Genomic DNA, 20,167 nt, shown 5'->3' with positions numbered 1-20,167 from the left:
TTCCCTGATGTTTGCTGGAAGCCAAACTGAGCCAGCCAGCCACCTGCGTTGTGGAGTCTTCTGCTCTGGAGACATTCAAAACCCGCCTGGAAGCCTTCCTGTGTAGCCTCATCTAAGTGCTCCTGCTCCGACAGGGGGATTGGACTGGATGATCTTTCAAGGTCCCTTCCAATCCCTAACATTCAGTGATTCTGTGATTCTGTTTTATATATATATATATTTACTTATATATATGTATATGTATGTATGTATAGAGGTTTTTTATTCTACCACAATCCCAAGGAAGTTTTTTCATTGACTTCAGTAACCTTTGCACTGGGCACATAGCAGTCCGAAAAACACAGTTATTTGCCAATGAGTTGTTTTCCCTGATCTGTTTGGCCAAACGTTGATTTTACTCCCCCATGTGCTCTGAATGCAATTTGGAATTGATGTCTGCTTTTATTAGACAGCAGCTTTAAGGCAGGGAACAGCGTCATGTATTTTCGAAGTGTCTTTACAGAACAGCATCATCACAGCTACTAGAAGAACTTTGCAATCTATATGTGTTAATTACTGCTAAAAAGTGCTTGTAAGGAAGTAGGTATGACTCTATTTATGGGTTTCCTTAAAAAATGGACTCCAGCCCTGATGTCTCATTTGCATGCAGGAAGGAAGCCCGTTGCTTCAGTCAGGAGTATTTTGGCCTTTCTCCATTTTCCGCAGGGTGTTCACTGTGAGGACACCAGCTCTGGTCCCAGTAGTCTGGAGAGTGTATTTAATCTGCCCTTCCCGCACCCCAAGTCCCTCATAAGAAGGAGTGAGTCCTTGAAAAATCCACTTCTAAACCTTACCATCAGGACTCAGCCACAAAGAAGAGAGGACCAATGAAAATACTTTGCACCCAAAGGCATTTTAATTTTTTAAGCCAATTCAGCTAGTGTAATTTAAAAAAAAAATACCTTTTCTTTCAAACATTCTTTTCTATCCTGAGACCACATAATGTTTTTGTACTATCACACAGTAGACATATTGTTAGTAATGAATGTCCAGTGTCTGTTGGTTTTTACATATTCTCCTATCACTTATCGTTGTTACAGTGATCTGTTTTTCATGTTTTTTCTCCACTTCTTTTCCTATCCTGCCTGTTGTCATCACAGCAATTTTGGCAGAAGGGTTTTGCATAACTATATGGTGCCTGGCTCAGGAAATGCCTTGAATCCTGGGGACTACAAGTCACTGCCATAATGCATTTTAAGAGCAACAGCCGTGTTCTAAAGAGGCATGTCGTCACTGAAGGTGTCCCCAGGCAGTTGTGGCATGCTCCTTTGCCAGCCCCAGAGGAGGACTTCCAAGAAGCTGTGGGCACATATGTCCTAGATCTTACATTGGACAGCAGACACCAGGTGGTTTTGTTGGTTGGTTGGTTGTTTGTTTGTTTTCCTGAGCATTGTGTATTTACGGTTAAGTTAGGTGCAAAAACCTTGTGTAGACCTTTATATGTGTGAAGCAGGTAGCAAATTGAGAAATGTGTTGCCCGTCATTGTGACCAATGGTATACGCACAATCTGGTGGTTTTCTTTGTATGTTTGTGGAAGGAAGGGAGGGAAGGGAAGGATAACTCACACAGCAGATGATGTGATTGATCAACATGTTAACTAGCGTAGCAAAATCCCATCTGTTTACGTGGTTTGTATCTTTCGCAACCATGAAAAAGAGATGAGGGGAAAAGAAGTGCAGAAACAAAATCCAGCATGGATGAAAAGGAGCCCAGTCCTGTTACTGATGTAACTAACACAGCTTCAAGGAGAATAAGGACATGTCCTAAGAGAGAGGCTGCATGAACATTCACAAATACCATCCTCCCCTCATTCTGCTTGGCAAGAAGAGTGGACGCTTTTCTCTCCAGATTTCTATTTTTCTTTTGGAATGTGCTTAAGCCCCTGGGTGTCTTCTGTAATAATCAATTCCCTTTTTAACGACAAGTAGGATCTACAATAAAGGATATTGTAACAAGGGATCCTTTCATAATAACTAATTGCAACTTGATTGTGGTTTGAGTTTTTTCAGTTTCTATCTACGTGATTTCTTTTATTCATGCTGGCAGTAGCAGTGAGGGGGATAGTAAAACATTCTGAGATCCAGGCCTATTTTGATAATTGTATTACTTCCTGCAAGATTTTAAGACACTTAAAAAATACTTGTGCTGTGAGCAGATTCTGTGTAATAACAGCGCCCTATCTGCCTCACTTCTTTCTGTAGTTCCTACAAAAATAGTAGCTGAAGTAGCTTTAATTCTGAATGAAGCAATGTTTGTGGTTTTTTTTAATCACTATTTACTTTCAGTAAGAGAGCTTTTTCAAGTAATGGGAGTAAAACATATTCTTCTGTCAATCAGTCTAAACATTAAGAAAGCTATGTAGAAAATATTATAATTTAATCATAGATGTGCTCATTTAGGAGAAAAAGTCACCAGAGGCATGCATGCAGAAATGTCTTAGCTGTGTATGCAGATTCTCCAAAAATGGCTGTGAATGTATAATTCTGCATGCACAGAAATTCAAACTATCAAGATTTTGACTTCTGTCACAGTGTGTAGTACTCCATGGCATCCCTGATGAAAAGCTGTCATAATCTGCCAGAAAATTCTGAGTAACTCTTCCAAACATAGGATCATGAGTAATTTGTGCCTAGTGAGCCTGTGTTTGAGACATCCTGGATGTGGCTGTGGCAGAACCTGGAGGGTAAAGCCCTGCAGAAGGTGTGTTGCTCCCAAGCACCTAAGAAGAGAGGCAGAAGTTTTATAGAGTGTGCTGGTGGAGTTCGGAAGTACAGATCTGACAGAATTTTAGTACAAATGTGATGCCCAAGTGGTACAAAAACATGAGTAATGACAAACGTATTGATTCTCCTGCTAAAGCAATCTAGTCCCCAGTCCCTCTTAATTGTAAGTTTTGCCTGAATCACGAGATAATTTAGATTCCCTTGATGATATCTATTCAATAAGTAGCCTCCCAGCGCTACAATATTTCCCATTATATTTGTCAACACCTGCCATAACAGAGCCTTGGTCTTAGTCTGCTGGAAGATACTGTATATTAGCAACATTGCTGCTACTACAATGGTGCTAATAATTTAAAGCTCTAACATGTCTCCTGGCTTTTTCAGCAGCCAAGAAAACTCCCTTTTCTTGTCTGCCACTGTTGAATTTGGAGAGTAATGCTACCTTTAATGTCCTTCCACCAACCTTAGATGTTTATGGTAATGCCAAATGCTTTGAAAGGTTTTGCCTCTTGTTTCTTATGTTTCTGAGAGAAAATACAATCTGCAGGCTTCCTTGTAATCAGCTGTGTACTATGTTCTGGTAGAAAGTCATGTTTTGCAAACTTTTTGCCTCTTTAATAGTTGGTCCAGTTTGTGAATTCTTGTCTTTTTGGAGGAGAAAAAGATGAATCCCTATATCCACGCTGTACATTCTCAACAAAGAAAATAAATCCCAAGGCCAGGCTGGATGAAGCTCTGAGCAACCTGATCTAGTTGAAGATGTCCCTGCTCGTTTCAGGGGCGTTGGAGTAGATGACCTGTGAAGGTCCCTTCCAACACAAACTGTTTTATGAGTCTATGATCTCCATTTTTTAAATTTCTATTTTCATTCTTTATTTAAATTCAAGCCTGCAGTTGGCTTCACTTTCATCCTTTAATATTTATTTTGACAAAGTGCTGTTGCCAATGTGCTTTTCTGGAACCTGCTAAACTGAACTTTTTTTTCTTTTGAGCTAACCCCTTCTGCCCTTGGATTTCTTGACTAATTGTTACAGTACACAAAGACTGATCATTCTTCATCTTGACATAAACAGCAACCTGTATTTTCAGAATGTGAAGAACTCAGCACATATCTAATTGATTCATAGACTTTTAATGACTAGTTGGCATTTCTTTCAGGACTTGTTTCTTAAAAGCAGTCTTTTTATGTCCATATTGAAATATTTTAGATGATTCAGGAAGGGGAGGAAAAAAACACCAAAGTCAAATACCATGTCCAGGAATCTGCTGTTGACAAAATTTTAGGTGAGTTTTGAATTAAGGACCTGATACTATCTACATCTTTATGTCATTAACACAATGTTAAAGAGATTGCATTAGTTTGGTTTTTTTTTTTAAATTCACAAATGTTATAGCATCTGAGTAATTTTATAAATGGTAAACTGTGCATCTTGGCATGAAATTCTTACTTCAACATCCATGTTTCAGCTCTATGTGCAGTAGTGAGAATTTTGTTCCAAAGGTGTGATCAGAAAAAGAAAAAATGTAACAGGAATTACATTTCCTGGGTGAAGGCATTGATCATGACATTCTGGTGAAGGGCTGAGTGCTTCCCTTTGCTCTCTGGCGATGGCAGGGAGCTCAGAGCTCTTGTCCTGTGGCTGAGGAGCAGCTGTCTGCACTGCACCCTCGCTGCTCAGCCACTACTCCAGGACCGTAAATCAGACCAGCTCCATTTTAGTCAACTGAACAATTCTGATTTTCACCAGCTGATGAGCGGATGTTCTCTTTGAGTTAAATGAGAGTGCCCAGTGCAGGTGGGTGAGACTTTCAAGAGTGTCTTATGGAGCCTTTTTTTGTTTTATCTTTTAGAAATTATAATCCCACTAAAAATCTGAAAAGTAGTGAGTGGAATTCAGATATTGGGCTGAATTTGACCTTTACTTTTGTGTCTAGAAAATAATTCATAAATTACAAAAAGAATATTCATCATATTATCTTTTAATATTTATTTAGAAAGGCCTTTTCAGGATTAAGTGACCTGGGTTCAAACTGGAACACAGGAGGTTCCACTTACATTTGAGAAGAAACTTCTCAGTGAGGGTGACAGAACACTGGAACAGGCTGCCCTTGGGGGTTGTGGAGTCTCCTTCTCTGGAGACATTCGAAACCCGCCTGGACAGATTCATGTGTAACCTCATCTGGGTGTTCCTGCTGCAGTAGGGGAATTGGACTGGATGATCTTTTGAGGTCCCTTCCAATCCCTGACGTTCTGTGATTCTGTGATTCTGTGAAAATAAAATGTTTTGCAGTGGATAAAACAAGTCATCCCATGTTGATATAAACAGGAACCTTCTCCTCCTCACTTCAACCTGTGAATGAAAAACATCCATTATTTCTTCAACTCTAATTACTAGGTTAGAGGCACACTTAAAATTTTCCCTGGTATCGTTGTGAGTTGGGCATTTACTATTCCTCCTCTTTCTCAGATTCCGCATCCTGCTTTTAGAGTTTTCTCTTCCCCTTTTCATCTGCTACCCTGCTCAGATCCTCAGCTGGTGTAAGTAGCTGTGATCACTGTAAGGATGCTGCTGATTTACACAAGCAAATCCTGTTCCATATTGCCTTACTGCCTTATGAAAATGGATTTGGTGAGCAAGCTTTGTCTGTAAGGTCTGATCTGAGTTTATTAGCATCCTAATATGCCTCAGCCAAGTATTTTTTTAAGGGTGTCTTAATTTTATTTTTAGGAGAATTATATGTTTATTCTTTCTTTATTAGTTAAATATTGTATTGAAGAAACAAATTGTCCATTGAGTTGGATTTAGTGGAGCATTTATTTCTTTCTTGACAGAATGGTTGTCTGCATCCATTAAAAAGTAGGAACAAAAAAGAAAGGCATTTTATTTAAAGTTTTATGTATGAAACAACCAAGTAAATCGTATATGGGTAAACATTAATTGGCAGGTGGGTGATTACCAGTCTCTTAATTAAACTCAATGAATCAGGACTCACAGCCTTTACTTGCAGCTGTGTATCAGACAAACCCTCAACAGGCTGCAGCCTCCTGGTCTGCTGGGATTTCAGGTTTTCCTGTTGCTTTTGGGGAATGCTACCACCTTCTGCCAGTGCCCACCAGCACTGACCCTGCTGCACCTGGGCAGGGAGGGAGGGAGGGAAGGTAGGATGACTACCTTCTCCTTGCCAAATATTTGATGCTCAAATCTTGGTAATGTTCGTTCATGTCAGTGCGGATTTGAAAACAACGTAGGGACCTGTAATTTGGAGAGTGAGTGTGGATGCGGGCAGCCCGTGCCAAGCATGCTCAATCCCACCCATAGTCCATGATGCTGTCGGGGAATGCAATGAGGACCAGGGTTCCAAAATGCTGCCCTGTGTCTTGGGTGGTGAAAGGGCAAGGACTGGGTTGGCAAATCTGGTGTGTGGGAAGAAGGTGGGGTGAAACATCCCCCAGTGCCCCTGTAGCTTCCCTGAGCTTGTGTCTGCTCACCTCACCATGGCCAAGTCCATCGTCTCACCAGCCCTGGCAGCTGCACAGCAGAGGAGAAAAGGCTGAGCATGGAGCAAATCAGGGTTCATAACAGCTCCTATGGTTTATGATGTGGGCGGTTTGTTTTAGTAACAAATCGGAAGTGAAGGACTCAGAAAGATGGAGCTGTTGTGAGATGAGGAGCACTCTGAGAATGCAAAAAACACCATAATCACTTTAAATCAAGTAAGTCAATACAGAGGCCAGCAATTGGTAGGACAGTAGTGCCGAGCTGTCTAAATAAAACACTACTTACGCTACTCACAACTGATTTTAGTAACAAACAATGCAGCTGTTATTTACCAAAGATATCAGTTATTTAATTATAGTTTATACCAGAAGAAATTCAAGGTCATAGTTGTGGTATTTTCTTAATTACAGTCTAGGCTATAAAAAAACCCAGAACATGTCACCCTAGGGAACCCAAAAATAGTTGTTTCCATTCCATCCTATTGAGTACTCTTGAGTGTCTGCTGCAGAGTAGGACTTCTGAAGTCTCTAAATCAAGAAAGGTTTAAAATTTTATCCTTTGATGGACTATTCCCTGGTATCTATGGAAATGGCTGAGATAAACTCAGCAGGAACGACTGAAGCAGGTTGGAAGTGCAAACAAACAATAAAAACAAAAGGTCTCTGGAATTCTTTCCAACAAATAGCAGCCAGGAAAATAGAATTTTGACATTAAATTTGTCATTAATTCTATTTTCATATCTGTTCTGCTAAGCTGATTTTTTTTCTTTTCTTTCTTGTGTTAAATACATGAACTTTAACATTTTTCCACTTTTGGGCAAGGTTTCAACCTGGCAAGAGTGAAATGGCTTGTAATGATTATTTTCTGAGTTTTAAATGCAATATAGGAACACTTATTATTCTTATTTTTCTTATTATTCCTTGTTTTCTTATTTTTTTCTGGAAAATGACCAAAACATAGCTTTAGCCAGTATTATGGTGAAATCATTTTTCTTTTCTTGGTGCCATACCTGGTAATATCTGACTCAAGGTTGCTGAAGCTAAGAAAAAAAACCCTGGCGTCATATATTCTGCTCTTGTTATGAGTAGACATGGATGCTAATTTTTTTGTCTTACTGGACTATAATCCTAGATGCCATGAAAATATACAAAGCTGAGTCAGAGCCACTTGTTTGGGTAGTCCAGGACATGCCAAGGTAACCTGCATTTGAAGCATTAGTGTGGAAGAAAAGTTTTCCTGAGAAATGGTGCAGTACATCCCTGTCTCCATTCTATAGCTCTGATACAGGGTGTTCACAAAACAAAACGATGTGATAGTACTGTGTTTATTGGACTTTCTCACCCTTTTTATCTCAGTCACATAAGCCTCTTATCGGGCTCCTGTCCGGCCAAACAGCTACTCAGAGCTGTGTTAAATAGTCAACATGCAGCTGTGCCTTTCTAGTGGACAGGACCTCAGTTTGTGATGTTCAGCTAAATGTGCAACATCAATACCAGCACGGAGGTGAGGTCTGACAGCAGTGAAATAGTCTGCTTGGACTTCCCTTGCCAATACAGATGGAAGGTGGACCTCCTCACCACAGGGCTACCTGGAGACTGCAAGCCTTGGTGACCTGGCATTGGTCTCCAGGTGCTGGGTCCCTCATGCTCTCAGGGATCTACTCTAGTCAAACATCAAAGTCCCATCTGGTGTCCAGCTACATGGATACCACTCCTGTGTGCTTCTCTGTTTTTTTGATATACAATCAAGGTCAAGAGAAGAAAGGCACAGCCTGAGATTTCTCCCTTAAATCCTCTGCCCTGACGTCTACAAGAATTTTCCACAGCATTAGGCTTTCAGCAAGGCAGGGGCAAACTGTGTTTGGTTGATTCACTGGGTTTCTCTGAAAGCTTTAAGGTGAGTGGATGCTGATGGTGTCTGCTGGTTAATGCTACATCGCCTCACGTGTCTTCTGAAAGCTGGAGGAGTGAAATGGGCTACTTTGTGTTCCTGCTGGTCAGATCTGAGCTGAAGCTGCTGAATTTATCACTGTAACTACTCAATTCTTCTTCTGTCAAATGTTTCACTGAATCCACAGTCAAAGGACAACTTTGAAGTTTGGCTTTGCCTCCAGTGTGATTACATAGGGGACTCCAGTTTTCTATTTAAAAGTGAGAGTTCATTGAAAGCCCATGAAAGTGAAGGATTATTTAATTACTTCTTGATTTGCCAACAGTATACTCAGCTGTGTTCAGAACATAAAGATATGCAATGTCTGCTCCCCATGGAGTCTTAGCAGTCCCAAATATCCTTTCCTCCACACAGGATTTGATGTGTTTTCATCTGCTCATGCGGTACCTGTTGTGGCTCTAACTTAACAAACCTAAGAGCAGGTGTTATGAAAGGTTTGGGAACATGCGCAGCAGAATGTCCCAGGCCTGCTCAGATCACATCTTTTTCAGCTGAACGTGTCTGAGGTAGGATTTATTTAATGGGTGAAATGGACAAAAAACCTTTCTCACATCTTTATTTTATTGCAAATTGATTTGCTAAAAAAGGATAAAGTAACCTACTTTTTTTTTTTTTTTTCATTATTCTTGTTCTTTGTAGCTTTCCCATCCTATTTAGGGAGCTTCTGGGTAAAGAAGAAAAACTGTTTTTCTAAGGGAATTGCCCAATAAGGGCTTTGGAATAGAAATCTGGAAAGATATATTTAATTCTGTGTCCCATCACTGTTTTGTTAAATGATATAAGTTATGTTTCTCTGGACTTTCTAGTTTTTCCATCCTTTACCTTGTAAACTGTAAAATTTTCAGAGGAGAGGTTATCTCTCACTTTGTTTCCATTGTGTACAATGCAACGTTGATCAGTATCTCCAACCACTACAAAACTGACTATGAACACGTTAGGTTCACATAGAGAGGGAGCAAAACCAATGAGAAATCCACTGTTGAACAGAGAGAACTGCAATGCAATAGTCTTCTGATCTTGGAATTACCTTTACCTGTGTGTGTCTTTACACTGTTGTTTACTCTTTTTTTAAATTTACATTACTTTGCACTTTACATTGCCCTTCCAGTGTTGGGTACTACAATGAGGAAACAGTAAGAGAACAAAACTTTGTACTAGATGGCCTGACTCATGCAGTAAGTACCACTAAAGGGCTGGTAAATTCCAAAGTCAGAACTAAAAAGGGTGTGATTCGCATTACATGACATCCTCGCCCCCACTGCAGTGTTGGGACCAGCCAGTCACACATGAAACCCTGTGTGTGGGGACTGAATGCGAGTGGGGTGGCTATGGCAGAGGCTCCATGGGCCAGCAATATGAGTTGAGCCTGAATGGTGGCTTAGCTCCACAACTTCTTAGGTTCTTCTTTTTGTTGTTAAGCATCCCCACACAGCCTAGAAGGAATGTTTCCAATCACCTCCTCTTGGGAACCAACCGAACAGCTGTTCTTCCAGAAAGGACGTGGGAAGCTGCGATGTGTAAATCAAGCTTTTGGAGCCACCTCCATTTCCAATTTTGGTTTTGGCTTACAGTGATCAGGCTGTGTCTGTGCTGGTGTGAGAGATTGTTGCTGCATGTGACCCAGCAGCTCCTAAGCTTATGGGCTGTGCTAATGTATATCAGCATCATCTTCCCAACCACTGGTCCCTATATATTTGCAGTGAATGAGTTCTCCTGCCCTTTCATCACATGTAGTTTCATACTTTGGTGCAAGACTAAGGAAATCTCTAGATGATCCTTTGGTGCAAGATCATAACAATAAAAAAACCACAGCCAAGAATTTTATGAATGTGCCTGGAAACTTTGTTAAATTGCAGTATCTATCCGCATGACAGCAATACATCATTTTGATGCCAAACCTTCAGAGAAAATCTTAAGCACTTACAGGAAAGGTCCTCTGCACTTAAAGTACTCACTACTTTCAGTATGTACAGCTTAAATTGCTATCCACACTCAGGAAATGTTGTTTCCCAACACAGAGTTTTTATCTAAATGATAGAAAGCAGTCCCTGTGGCCCTACTTGTTTTCTGCCTCCATGCTGGGAAAAGACCTCAATGACTACTGCCCTCTTTGCAGCAGTGCTGTGGTTTCCAGTGAAGAAAATGGAAGCATGGGGACAAAAAGTGAGCCGTGTTGTGTTCTGGTCTAAACTGTCAGAAATCGGATACAGCATTCCTTTGAGTAGAAAGTAGGAAAGCTGCTATATATTTACTTTCTGGTTAAGTCTTGGGTTCTGGTCCCTGCTCCAAGAACTTTTTCTGCATTTTACCTCTAACCATTTTTTAGAAAATGGACAACCCATCTTTGAAACAGCATCCAGCACCTATCCATCTCTTGAGAAGAGACAGAAGTAGTTTGAATTCTCTCAAGCAAAAAGAAGAATCACAACATGGGCTCCTATTTCCTAGGAAGAAATTTAGCTGTTAGGCTACTACAGAAAAAGGAAAAGACTACGAAGGGTCGTATTTTAGTACAGTGAGATCTGCCTGTGTTGGTTTTGTTTGTCTGATTGTTTTTTTTTTTTAAAAATCTAGGTAACTTTAAGGTACTTAGGTCTTCAATGCACCTGCCTTGAAGGGACTGAAATATTCCCACAAGCTTTTATTTTTGTACAATCAGTTGATATACGGACCCTAAGAGGCTAAAAGCGTGCACATGACAAACTCAGTCCAAAGGAACGATGTCTGCTAGAATACAATTGCCAGACTTTCCATTATAAGAAGTGACCTTTCACTCCCTTTCAGAGATTTTGAATCTTCAATACTGACATAGAGGGTAAGGAAACTCACGTTACAGAGAAAATTGCCTTGATTTGTCTTTGAAACAGCTTCTCTTTTCATTGCCTAATGTTCTAAAGTATGACCTTCTACTCAGTAATTGATTGTCTATCTGATACAAAATGTTTAACATGAGAAACCTTTCCCCCTTTGACAGGATTTTTTTCTTTCCTTTTATCAACATTTTTCTTTATTTAAGGAAATTCCACATCTTTTTGAGTCTTAGGAGTGCTTGAATGAAAGAGTTTATAAAATATTATCTTAAAACAAATTATCTTTCAAAGTTTGAACCATGCCAGACTTTTGAGGCAAAAAGTCCTTTCTTGGTCATAAAATCTCAAAAAATAATGAAGGGAAAATGAAAAAAAAAAAAGTATATATTCATTGGACCAGGAGGATTTGAAGGAAGCTCCCCACAAAGGTCTGCTTTCTTGTAGCCACTGTCTAACCAGGAAAATCTGGAGTGCCTAAGTCCACAACATACTAGTTCTTTGCAAAACAATGTAAACCAAAGTCTGGTGTTGATATTCATGCTTAATACCAATTGTGTCTATAATTGGCATCATCTTGCCGAGGCACTACACAAGTTTGTTGTGTACGAGCCTTCTCATGGAGCTGTTGGCTCTCACTGCAAACTTCTTCTTCACTTATCAGGTTTCCCTTAAGCTCTTTGCAGCACCAAGAGAGTCCTTTCCCTCTTTATTTTGTTCTCATGGTTTGTCAAGGTTTTATGTATTTTTATTCTCATGATCATATGGTTATTTCCATTAGTCTTACTCCATATAATTAGAGCTTGATATGCACGTTTTTGGTTTTTATACTTAATTATGTTTTTTTTTTTTTTTTTTCATTCTGTTACCTTCTATACTGGTATTCTACACAGGCTAATTTTGCTTCTTTTAATTACAGCTCAATTTTTAATTGCTCTGATATATACTATATAGATATGGAACATATTCTTCTAGTAAAAATCTCCACACAGCTCAGGGATTCAAAGGGAGCTGAGTATAGTGCACATGAGGTCTGAGTTTGGCTGAACATGCACACAGCATCTTTTGATATGTCCTTAGTGACAGAATGGGTCATGCTTTGGATTTGAACTCTGATGATGCCTGGAGTATCTTTCATGCTCCTAATAAAAAGAAAGAACCTGTTGATAAGAGAAGGGACAAGTACCTGGAGCTGCTTCTTTGAAGTTCAGTGGCAAGCCAACCAAACTGAGAGTCTTTCATCAGCTCCAGTGGGGTTTGGGTCCACTTCTTAATTACTCAGTTGCTGGGTGACAAGTAACCCATAGGATGATGTTAAAATACTGCTTTCTGTTTGGGCCTTGATCTAGCAAACTCTTAAAGTATGAGTTTATCTGTAAGTTATTTTGTAGTCTCCTTGAAGTAAACGGATCTCTTGAAGTTGTATAAAACTGAAAACAACCTGAAGTAATGCTTTGAACTGGATCCACTGGCGCAATATACTCTTACGTATGCATCCTTATAGCAGAACGACTGTTTTCTCAGCTCAGTGCCTCCATAAGAGGCATTTTACAATTTTTAGCCTGACCAGGGTTGTGCTGTAGCTGTTTCATTACTGGTGATCCCAAGCCTTTCCCTCCCTTGGTCTGCCTTCTTGGAGAACTTCTGGTCAATCATGATGGGAGCAAAGCTGACCTATGTGTTTTAGGCGTCTGTCCATAACAGCACAGAGATGTCTAAGACAGGTACTACCATATAGTATTTTTCATTAGAGAGCAGAAATGTGAAGTTGTGTTCACTGACTAGGATTCATTTTGTTGTTTATGTTCGCCAAAAAAACCAACAACCAACAAGGTAAATGACCTTACAGTTTTATATCTTTCCAGCAAGCTGAGACCAGCTATGGAAAATACTGTTTTGATCATGAACTCTGTCATCCTTTTTTATGATCTACACAGAACCTTATGCATAACCAATAAAGTTTCTTCTGATTGCAGGAGAGTGGGGGATTAAAAACAAAAACAAAACAAGACAAAACAAAAAACAAGCTAGTGAATGTCTGAACAGGCTGCCATAAATGCAACTTGCTTGGCATGCCTGTCCCCAAGATGAACTGATTTGTGGCCTGGATTAAAAAATGTTTTACTGTGCTTTGCTTCTCACTCTGTGTATTCAGCTATTTAGATCAGGCTAATTTTCAACTGGAGGAACTAAAGAGCTATTATTCTCCCCAAAGATTATCTAATTTGTTTAAAACCTGGTGGGAAGCCATTGACCACTTTTTTTTGTTTCAAAGAAAGCAGCCATGGGGGAGGAGGGTTATATCTGAAAAACTCCCATGTGCAAGCTCCCAAGGTTCTTTCCTGAAATAACAAATAGTTTCATGAGTGGTAAAATTAACTTCACATGGTTTCCAGCAACTCTCTCCTCAGCTGTAGCAGAGGATGAGCTCATCAGGTTATGCTCCATGGGATCTAAGAGGTCATTTTTCTTGTTATAAAACATGTCAGAATATGGTATCTTTTTAGCTTCTACCACTGTATCAAAGTTGTTGAGGTTGGCCAACCACTTCTGCAAGGGGAAGAAAGACAGAAGCAAGTTTATACACAGGACAACATCTTAGGAAGTGCGGCTAAAATTCCAGAAACCTCAGAAGAGTGGAGCTAAATATTCCATATTATTGGTTAGGTCCTTAGACACTGAATTATTCTTTCTGAAGGAACTGAAACTTACGGACTCTCCTTTCTCAATAGATATCCAAGAACAGATGTCAGATTGGCTATTAGCAAGCAGTAATTGCCTTTAAAAACAAAAAAAAATAGTGGAGGAATTCATTTTTTCCTGAATGATGATAATAAAAGTGAACTTCTTTCTGTAGTAGGCATGTAATGACTGAGAGTAGCTTTAAGAGGAATGTGTCAATACATTGCTAAAGACTGCAAGGAAATGCAGGCATCCAGAGCAAATGCAGAATGAAATTTGCATTTCTGAATCTTGCTGTTCGTGCAGCATGGCATTAGGAGAACATACCCTAGATGGGAAGGAGAAACATTGGATGTGCTGGGCACCCACATTGGGGAAAGTCTTGAGACAAGCACAATTTTCTGAATATTGAGCTGAACTTCCCAGTTCTCAGTTTGACACCCAGTTGCCCTCCATTCAGGGGGAAGAAGATAAGCACTTCTGAAAATGCAGCTGCTTTGAGCACTTAAGTGGGAGCTCTTCTGACTTGGACAGCTGGACTGTCATGTATACCACTATGTTTAAAATTAGTGGTGGGGATAAAATTAAGAGGAAAAGAAAAGAGATTAGTTCAGATGAATAAAATATAGAGCAAGCTGCTTGCCAGTCAGTTCAGGCTCTCTGGAGGGAATTGCCTTGCTGGGAAGGATGTCCCCCTGTGTTCTTCCCACTCACGTTCCTTAGGAGATCATTTCCCTCCCTCTGTGCAGGATGTCTTTAGCTCCTGCCCTCTAGAATATCCTCCTTCTGTGTATTGCTTAAATGGCCTTTCTGCCTTATGACTTAACACCTACTTTTATTCATTCTGAAATGATTTTATATGCTTTGTAGTAAATGTGACAGGCAGTGTATTACCTACTGTCTTATTTTATTTACTTCCATAAAGAATTATGGAATACAGTTAGCATTCAGGACACTAAAATACTGCACTGTATTGCATTGCAACATGGGACAGTTCACTGCCTTGAAGGAGACACTGTGTTTTCCTTTGCCTGCATCTTTTCACAAGTGCTTTTTTTCCTGACTTTCCCCACGGCCCATGCCCAGTTTCCACAAATTTCTCCAGTGTATCTGATGAGGACAATGATTGTCTGCTTGGAAACTTCATTTTAGTCTCACATTGTAGTTGCTACAAGAGTTACAGGGGTTGCTCACATCTCAAGCTGTTTCCCAGATCCTTGATGATTCATGAGGGACCAAGCTCCAGAGAATGAATTCGGGTTGACTGTGTTCCCACATCTATCTAAACCAGCTAACTCTGCAAAACCTCAATAAAAATTCTCGTAGAAAACTCTAGTGCTTTTGGCTCCAGTCCTGGCTGGACCACTTCACACTGTAATTTGGCACATGGGGAGAGAGGTAAGAGGGGATCAAGCAGTTTCAGAACTCTTGAAAAGAGTCTACTCCAGTGTCAGCTGAAAGCTCTGGGTGGCTTTACATTTCATCCCACGTGAGTTATAGAAACAGTATTCATGGCCATTCTCATCAAACGTATTTTCTTCCTTTGTGGAAAAGGCATATCTTCATACTGTAATATATTTATATCCCCTGCTTACTATACCAAGAATTATAAGCCCATGCTTCTCTCCAGCCTTTCCTCTATAATGACTATAATTACTGTGTTTACCATGACAGAAATAACAAGTCACTGTGCTTTGATTTTTAAGCTTTTTAACATGTTCCGCTTTATTTTTGCATTTACATGTTCAACTATGATAGTGCTGTGCCAGCAGTGCTACATTTCCTTTCTGCATTACATTTCAGCACTGATCTTGGTCATCTGTGGCTGAGGAGCAGTCAGAGGACCCCTATTTGTGTGATGCAGAGTTTAAGTTAGATGAAAAGCCATGACAGAACCTATCTTCTTGGGGTGCAAGAATGCTGGTAACATACTTTCTCAGCTGGTGTATCGAGTAAAGTGCAGTGCGTTTTTGTTCATGTATATGCACATTTAAAATATGCTGTCCCTAGCACTCCAATCTCAGCATCCGACAACTCCGGAGTAAAGCTTCTACTGGGGCTGGCTGGGAAAAGGGAACCTTTCCCTCAGAAGCATGAACTGCATTGAACCACTGCAGTAACTTTTGTTCTGACTTCAGGAATGGTTGTTTCATTCAAAAGTGCAGAATTTGCTATCATCAAAACGGTTTTATTTTTTATCCTTTTCCTGGACATTTTGAACATCTTCTTATGAAACATTCTGTCCAGAGTCCAAAGGTCCTCAGTATTTCAGTAGGAACTCAGTAGTCTTGGCTGGACATTTTGTTTCATTCCAGTTTAAGAAAATTTAAAAAAAAAAAAAAAAAGAGTCATAATCTTTTTTTTTCCTTTTCCAGGAAAAAAGTAGAAAACAGACTCAAGTGTAGATGTTCTTAATGAAAACTACAGCAAAACTGATGAGGGGATGAGTGGGTGGTCTTTATTTTCACTGAATTACCACTTTTCCATGCAAAATTGTTTGATCAAAACAGAACAAAACAAAATGAAACTGGCTAGCTCTGTACTTTGTGAGCTATGGAGTCAGGGCTGTATTTGCTTGGAAAGGGTGTCTCAAGGTGAGAACATTTCATTTTAAAATGAAAGCATCTTAGAAAGATGTCACAAATAGATCTTTGGAGATAGTTTTTACAGGAAACCCAGACTTTTATCTTCTAAGTTTCAGGTTGTTTGGAAGCTAGAATTATTACCCTGTCAGAAGGGTACAATGAACTGTTGACACACAGCCACACTTTGCTTACAGCTATCTACAGGGAGGTATTTACTGCTAGGAACCAATGAAATAAGCCTGAAAAATAAATGTACTTACCATGAAGTTTGTGCCTTTTCTCTAAGTTCCTGTTTTCCATGAGCATTTATGAAACAAATATATTTATTTTAGTTGAAGAGCTTAAAAAGCTTCAGTAAAACATTAGATTTTATTTTAAGGGAGGCAACTGTGATTGCTGCTTGTACTGGAACTGGAGATTGACGTGACCTTCAATAGAGTACTAGGGGTGGTGTCCAATTTAAGATCAAGACACAAGAGTCTAGCTGTTTACATGAAAGCTAATGTCCTAGCTCCTGTTAGTAAGTAGAAATTTGATTAATGCAGTTGGGTGACTGAGTCAAGGCCTGTCCAGGTGTAGCTCCCATTTGCCAAGTTGGGAAGGGGCTCAGCTTGCCCACATGCAGGTGGCTCTGCGAGATGGCACAGCTTCCACGGGCTGCTGGATGTGCTGCTGTACCTCCCTGTTCTTGTGGAGACCAGGCAGGAAACCATCCTATGTCCTAAATGGTGTTAGAAATCTCTCTGTGAGTAACTGAACTGAGCCCTGGATCCCCATGCACCACTTGCGGAACATGGATAGCTATCTCACAGGTGGAGGCTCTGATTTGAGTGTCCTCATTCAGGACTGAATCCTGCCATGATCTGCTTGTTGCCTTAAAACCTTTTGATCCTCAAAATTTCACCACACTGAAGTTGTCAATGCGCAAAAATATAGTTGTTTGATTCTGGGAGCCAAATTCCACTGTTGGTAACTGCTGGACAACGCAAGTGCGTGGTGCAACTGAGAAGACATTTTGACTTTGAGAGAGTTTGATCTCGCCGCAGTTCCTGTTATCCTTGGAGTCAGGGATATACAGAAACTGAGGCTTTATCTTAGTGTATGTAAACTTTAGTAACAACTGAGTATTTGCTCAGGCAGAAGTTGTGGAATTTTAATTAATGAAAGACTTGACTATTTGTCTTCAAGTTACTCAGTAAGATGGTCGGTGGAACAGTTTCTGACTTGTTTCATCAGTGTAAGTGTGGAGTAGCTATTTGTGTTAATGATCTATTAACAGCAAATGATTCATATAGTATAAATAAAATCAAAATGTGACCTAACACGTGCTTCTAGGAGGAAACACTTAAGCACAAGAAAGGAGCTCAAACTCACACGTACTTCCCTGCAGCCATGTTATTGCTGCTTTTCTTCAGATGGCATCTCTTCCCAGAGGACCAAATTTGGGGAGCTGGGATGTTTACCTTTTTACTCCACTCTGTCTCACTTGATTGTTCTCATACTTGCAACCTTTAATAAAGTTAAAATTCTATTTTAAAACCAAATGGGTGAGAAGAAAATTATATAATTGACTTCAATGTAAAAGTAATTATATATTTATAATAAAATAACAGTCTATACAGCTGAGCACTGTTGTATTATTGTTTGTAGGGGGTTGAATTAAGAGAAAATACACTGCACTTCTTATTTAATTATAGCTGCTCCTAGGCTCAACTTTTTTGTAGATTTTAACTGCAAGTAATTTGTGCTTTGTTATAAACTGTTGTGTTTTTTGCCTTCCTGTAACTGGAACAACATACTAATTTCTACAAGTTGTGACTACTAACAGAGAGCAATCACCTCACAGACTTGTACCGGAAAGAAGAGACCATCAGCGTGGCAGGGAACGGCTGCATCCACAGTCCGCGCTTCCCCAGCAGTTACCCCAGGAACCTCCTGCTGACGTGGCGGCTCCACTCCCCAGAGAGCACCAGGATCCAACTGACTTTTGATAATCAATTTGGACTGGAGGAGCCCGAGAATGATATCTGCAGGTGAGTGGCACGCGGAAGTTTGCAAAGGGCTCTTTAGTACCACTTCAGTATTGAGGATGTGGCTACTGACTTTAGACTGCAACAAAAACCTGGATATATCTATCCAGGTCTAGAATGGCCCTGCTTGGAGCACAGACCTCCAAGGGCCCATTACAACCTGAATCGGTCCTTGAGTTTATAAATAAACTGAGATGTCCTGGTTTTGGCAGGTTTTAGTCCTTCTATAATATTTTAAGCATGAGGAACTTGTTCGCTGAAATCCAGGTACCTAACAACTCAGGTACTACTTTAATAGGATTTTCTCCTCTGTCACCTCTGTCATTTTTCAGCCAGGCAAAACCCATCTCTTTTCAGTAGATGGAAGTCTCTGGGAGGTGTGAGTAAGTAGGTATGTATTTTTATTGGGATGTGATGGAGAGATAAAAATGCATTGAAAAATATAATTATGTTCTTCACATTATTTGTTTGTCTTCAATATTATTCTTCACTGGTAAAGTTTGTTTGAAAGTCTTTAAATATAAGTCCACAAACATCACTGTACTCTGCATACTAATAGATCTAATAAAGTATACTTTGCTATATCCCGGTTGCTTTGGTTTCCCCTTATAAGCAAAAGCGACCATAAGCTCACTTGATCTGGCTGATTAACCTAGGTGGATAAACTGCTTTGCATTAGCAGAACACAAAGGTGAATCTTGCCAACATTCACTATAACAGTATAAATCCATGGAGGTTTTTGTTTATATTTCTTTTATTCAGCTATCTGTTCTGTGGGAGAGAGCAGGCTCAGGATTACCACACACTTCAAAAAGCAGATTGCTGTGATGCTACTAATATAAAATGCTCAAGTCTCAGCTTCCAGCTCTCTGCCTGATCATGTTGTTACTTACACGTTATCTATACAGAGAACTGGATTGTTAGGATTTCTGCACACCCAGCCTCTGCTTATCTTATCTCCTTTGTCAATTAATTCACATTTATAGGGTTTGGCAGCTCTGCAGGGTTTTACAGAGTGGATTTCTTTTTCTTGTTTTGCTTTGTTAATTTTCTGTGTTACCAATAGAGTGAACCATTTCTGCAGGTTTGGTTTCCATTTAGTAATAAAAGAATGCAGCCTGAAACTGTCTCTCCTTCCCTGTTCCTTGATGGTCTTGGCAGCTGCTGCTCTGCTCTGGTGATGTTGGTCTGAGATCAGCAGCAGTCAGTAATGACAGTTGCCTCCCAGCGCCGCAAAAGCTTTCCCAGATTGAGAGCCTAATGCATACAGAAGAGGCCTGTTAATATTTACATAGTGAATAAACTGTGGCTGACCTTAAAGCATTGCAACTTTGAAACAGAGGGCTAATTTACTACGGAAAAAAAAGATGAAATATTCTCTGTCAAGAGCCATTAAAGGTGGTGGCACGGTGAGGGGAAGTCAGGAGGTGACTGGCATTGTGGGTTTGGGGACTGTCTTGGAAAGCAATCTGCCTGCTTCTTCCAGAGCAGCTAATTTAGGATGCAGAGAGAAGCAAAGACCTTCCATCATCCATAGTGTCTCTAGAAGCTGGAGAAATATCACATTCTTTTCTGAAATAAAGCTTTCCCTGGTGTTCCTGGAAGACCTTTATTTGTGTACTATTGCTTTCAGAGTGAGGAATTTCTCAGGCAGACAGCTTGTGATGGCTTTAAGCCTGTTAAGTACTGTGTGCATAGTTAGATTTTTTGCTAAAGCTTGATATGTTTTTCAAAACAAGATTCCTTTCTGCGACTTCAGTCCCTGACAATCCCTGCAGTGCTTCTTTACACAGCTAGGCGTGTTTTAATTTAAATGAATGCTGGGAGCTGAGCATATGCTTGAATGCTGT

The 20,167-nt window shown here is 40.0% G+C and overlaps 1 protein-coding gene across 3 annotated transcripts in view; it reads left to right on the top strand.

The window, feature by feature from the left end:
- PDGFD (platelet derived growth factor D) overlaps positions 1 to 20,167 on the top strand; it is a 142,842-nt gene that overhangs the window by 63,031 nt on the left and 59,644 nt on the right. For 2 of the 3 annotated variants that reach the window (XM_065831909.2, XM_071803672.1), the window contains one exon: positions 18,116 to 18,320. In XM_065831909.2, coding sequence (XP_065687981.1) covers positions 18,116 to 18,320 — 205 coding nt within the window. The remainder of the gene's footprint in view (positions 1 to 18,115; positions 18,321 to 20,167) is intronic. The other variant, XM_065831926.2, reaches the window with a different exon arrangement.

This window comes from Patagioenas fasciata, chromosome 1, assembly GCF_037038585.1.
Source record: "Patagioenas fasciata isolate bPatFas1 chromosome 1, bPatFas1.hap1, whole genome shotgun sequence".
Taxonomy (NCBI): Eukaryota; Metazoa; Chordata; class Aves; order Columbiformes; family Columbidae; genus Patagioenas; species Patagioenas fasciata.
The sequence above is the reverse complement of the archived record's forward strand: the minus strand, read 5'-3'. Positions and strand labels throughout refer to the sequence as shown.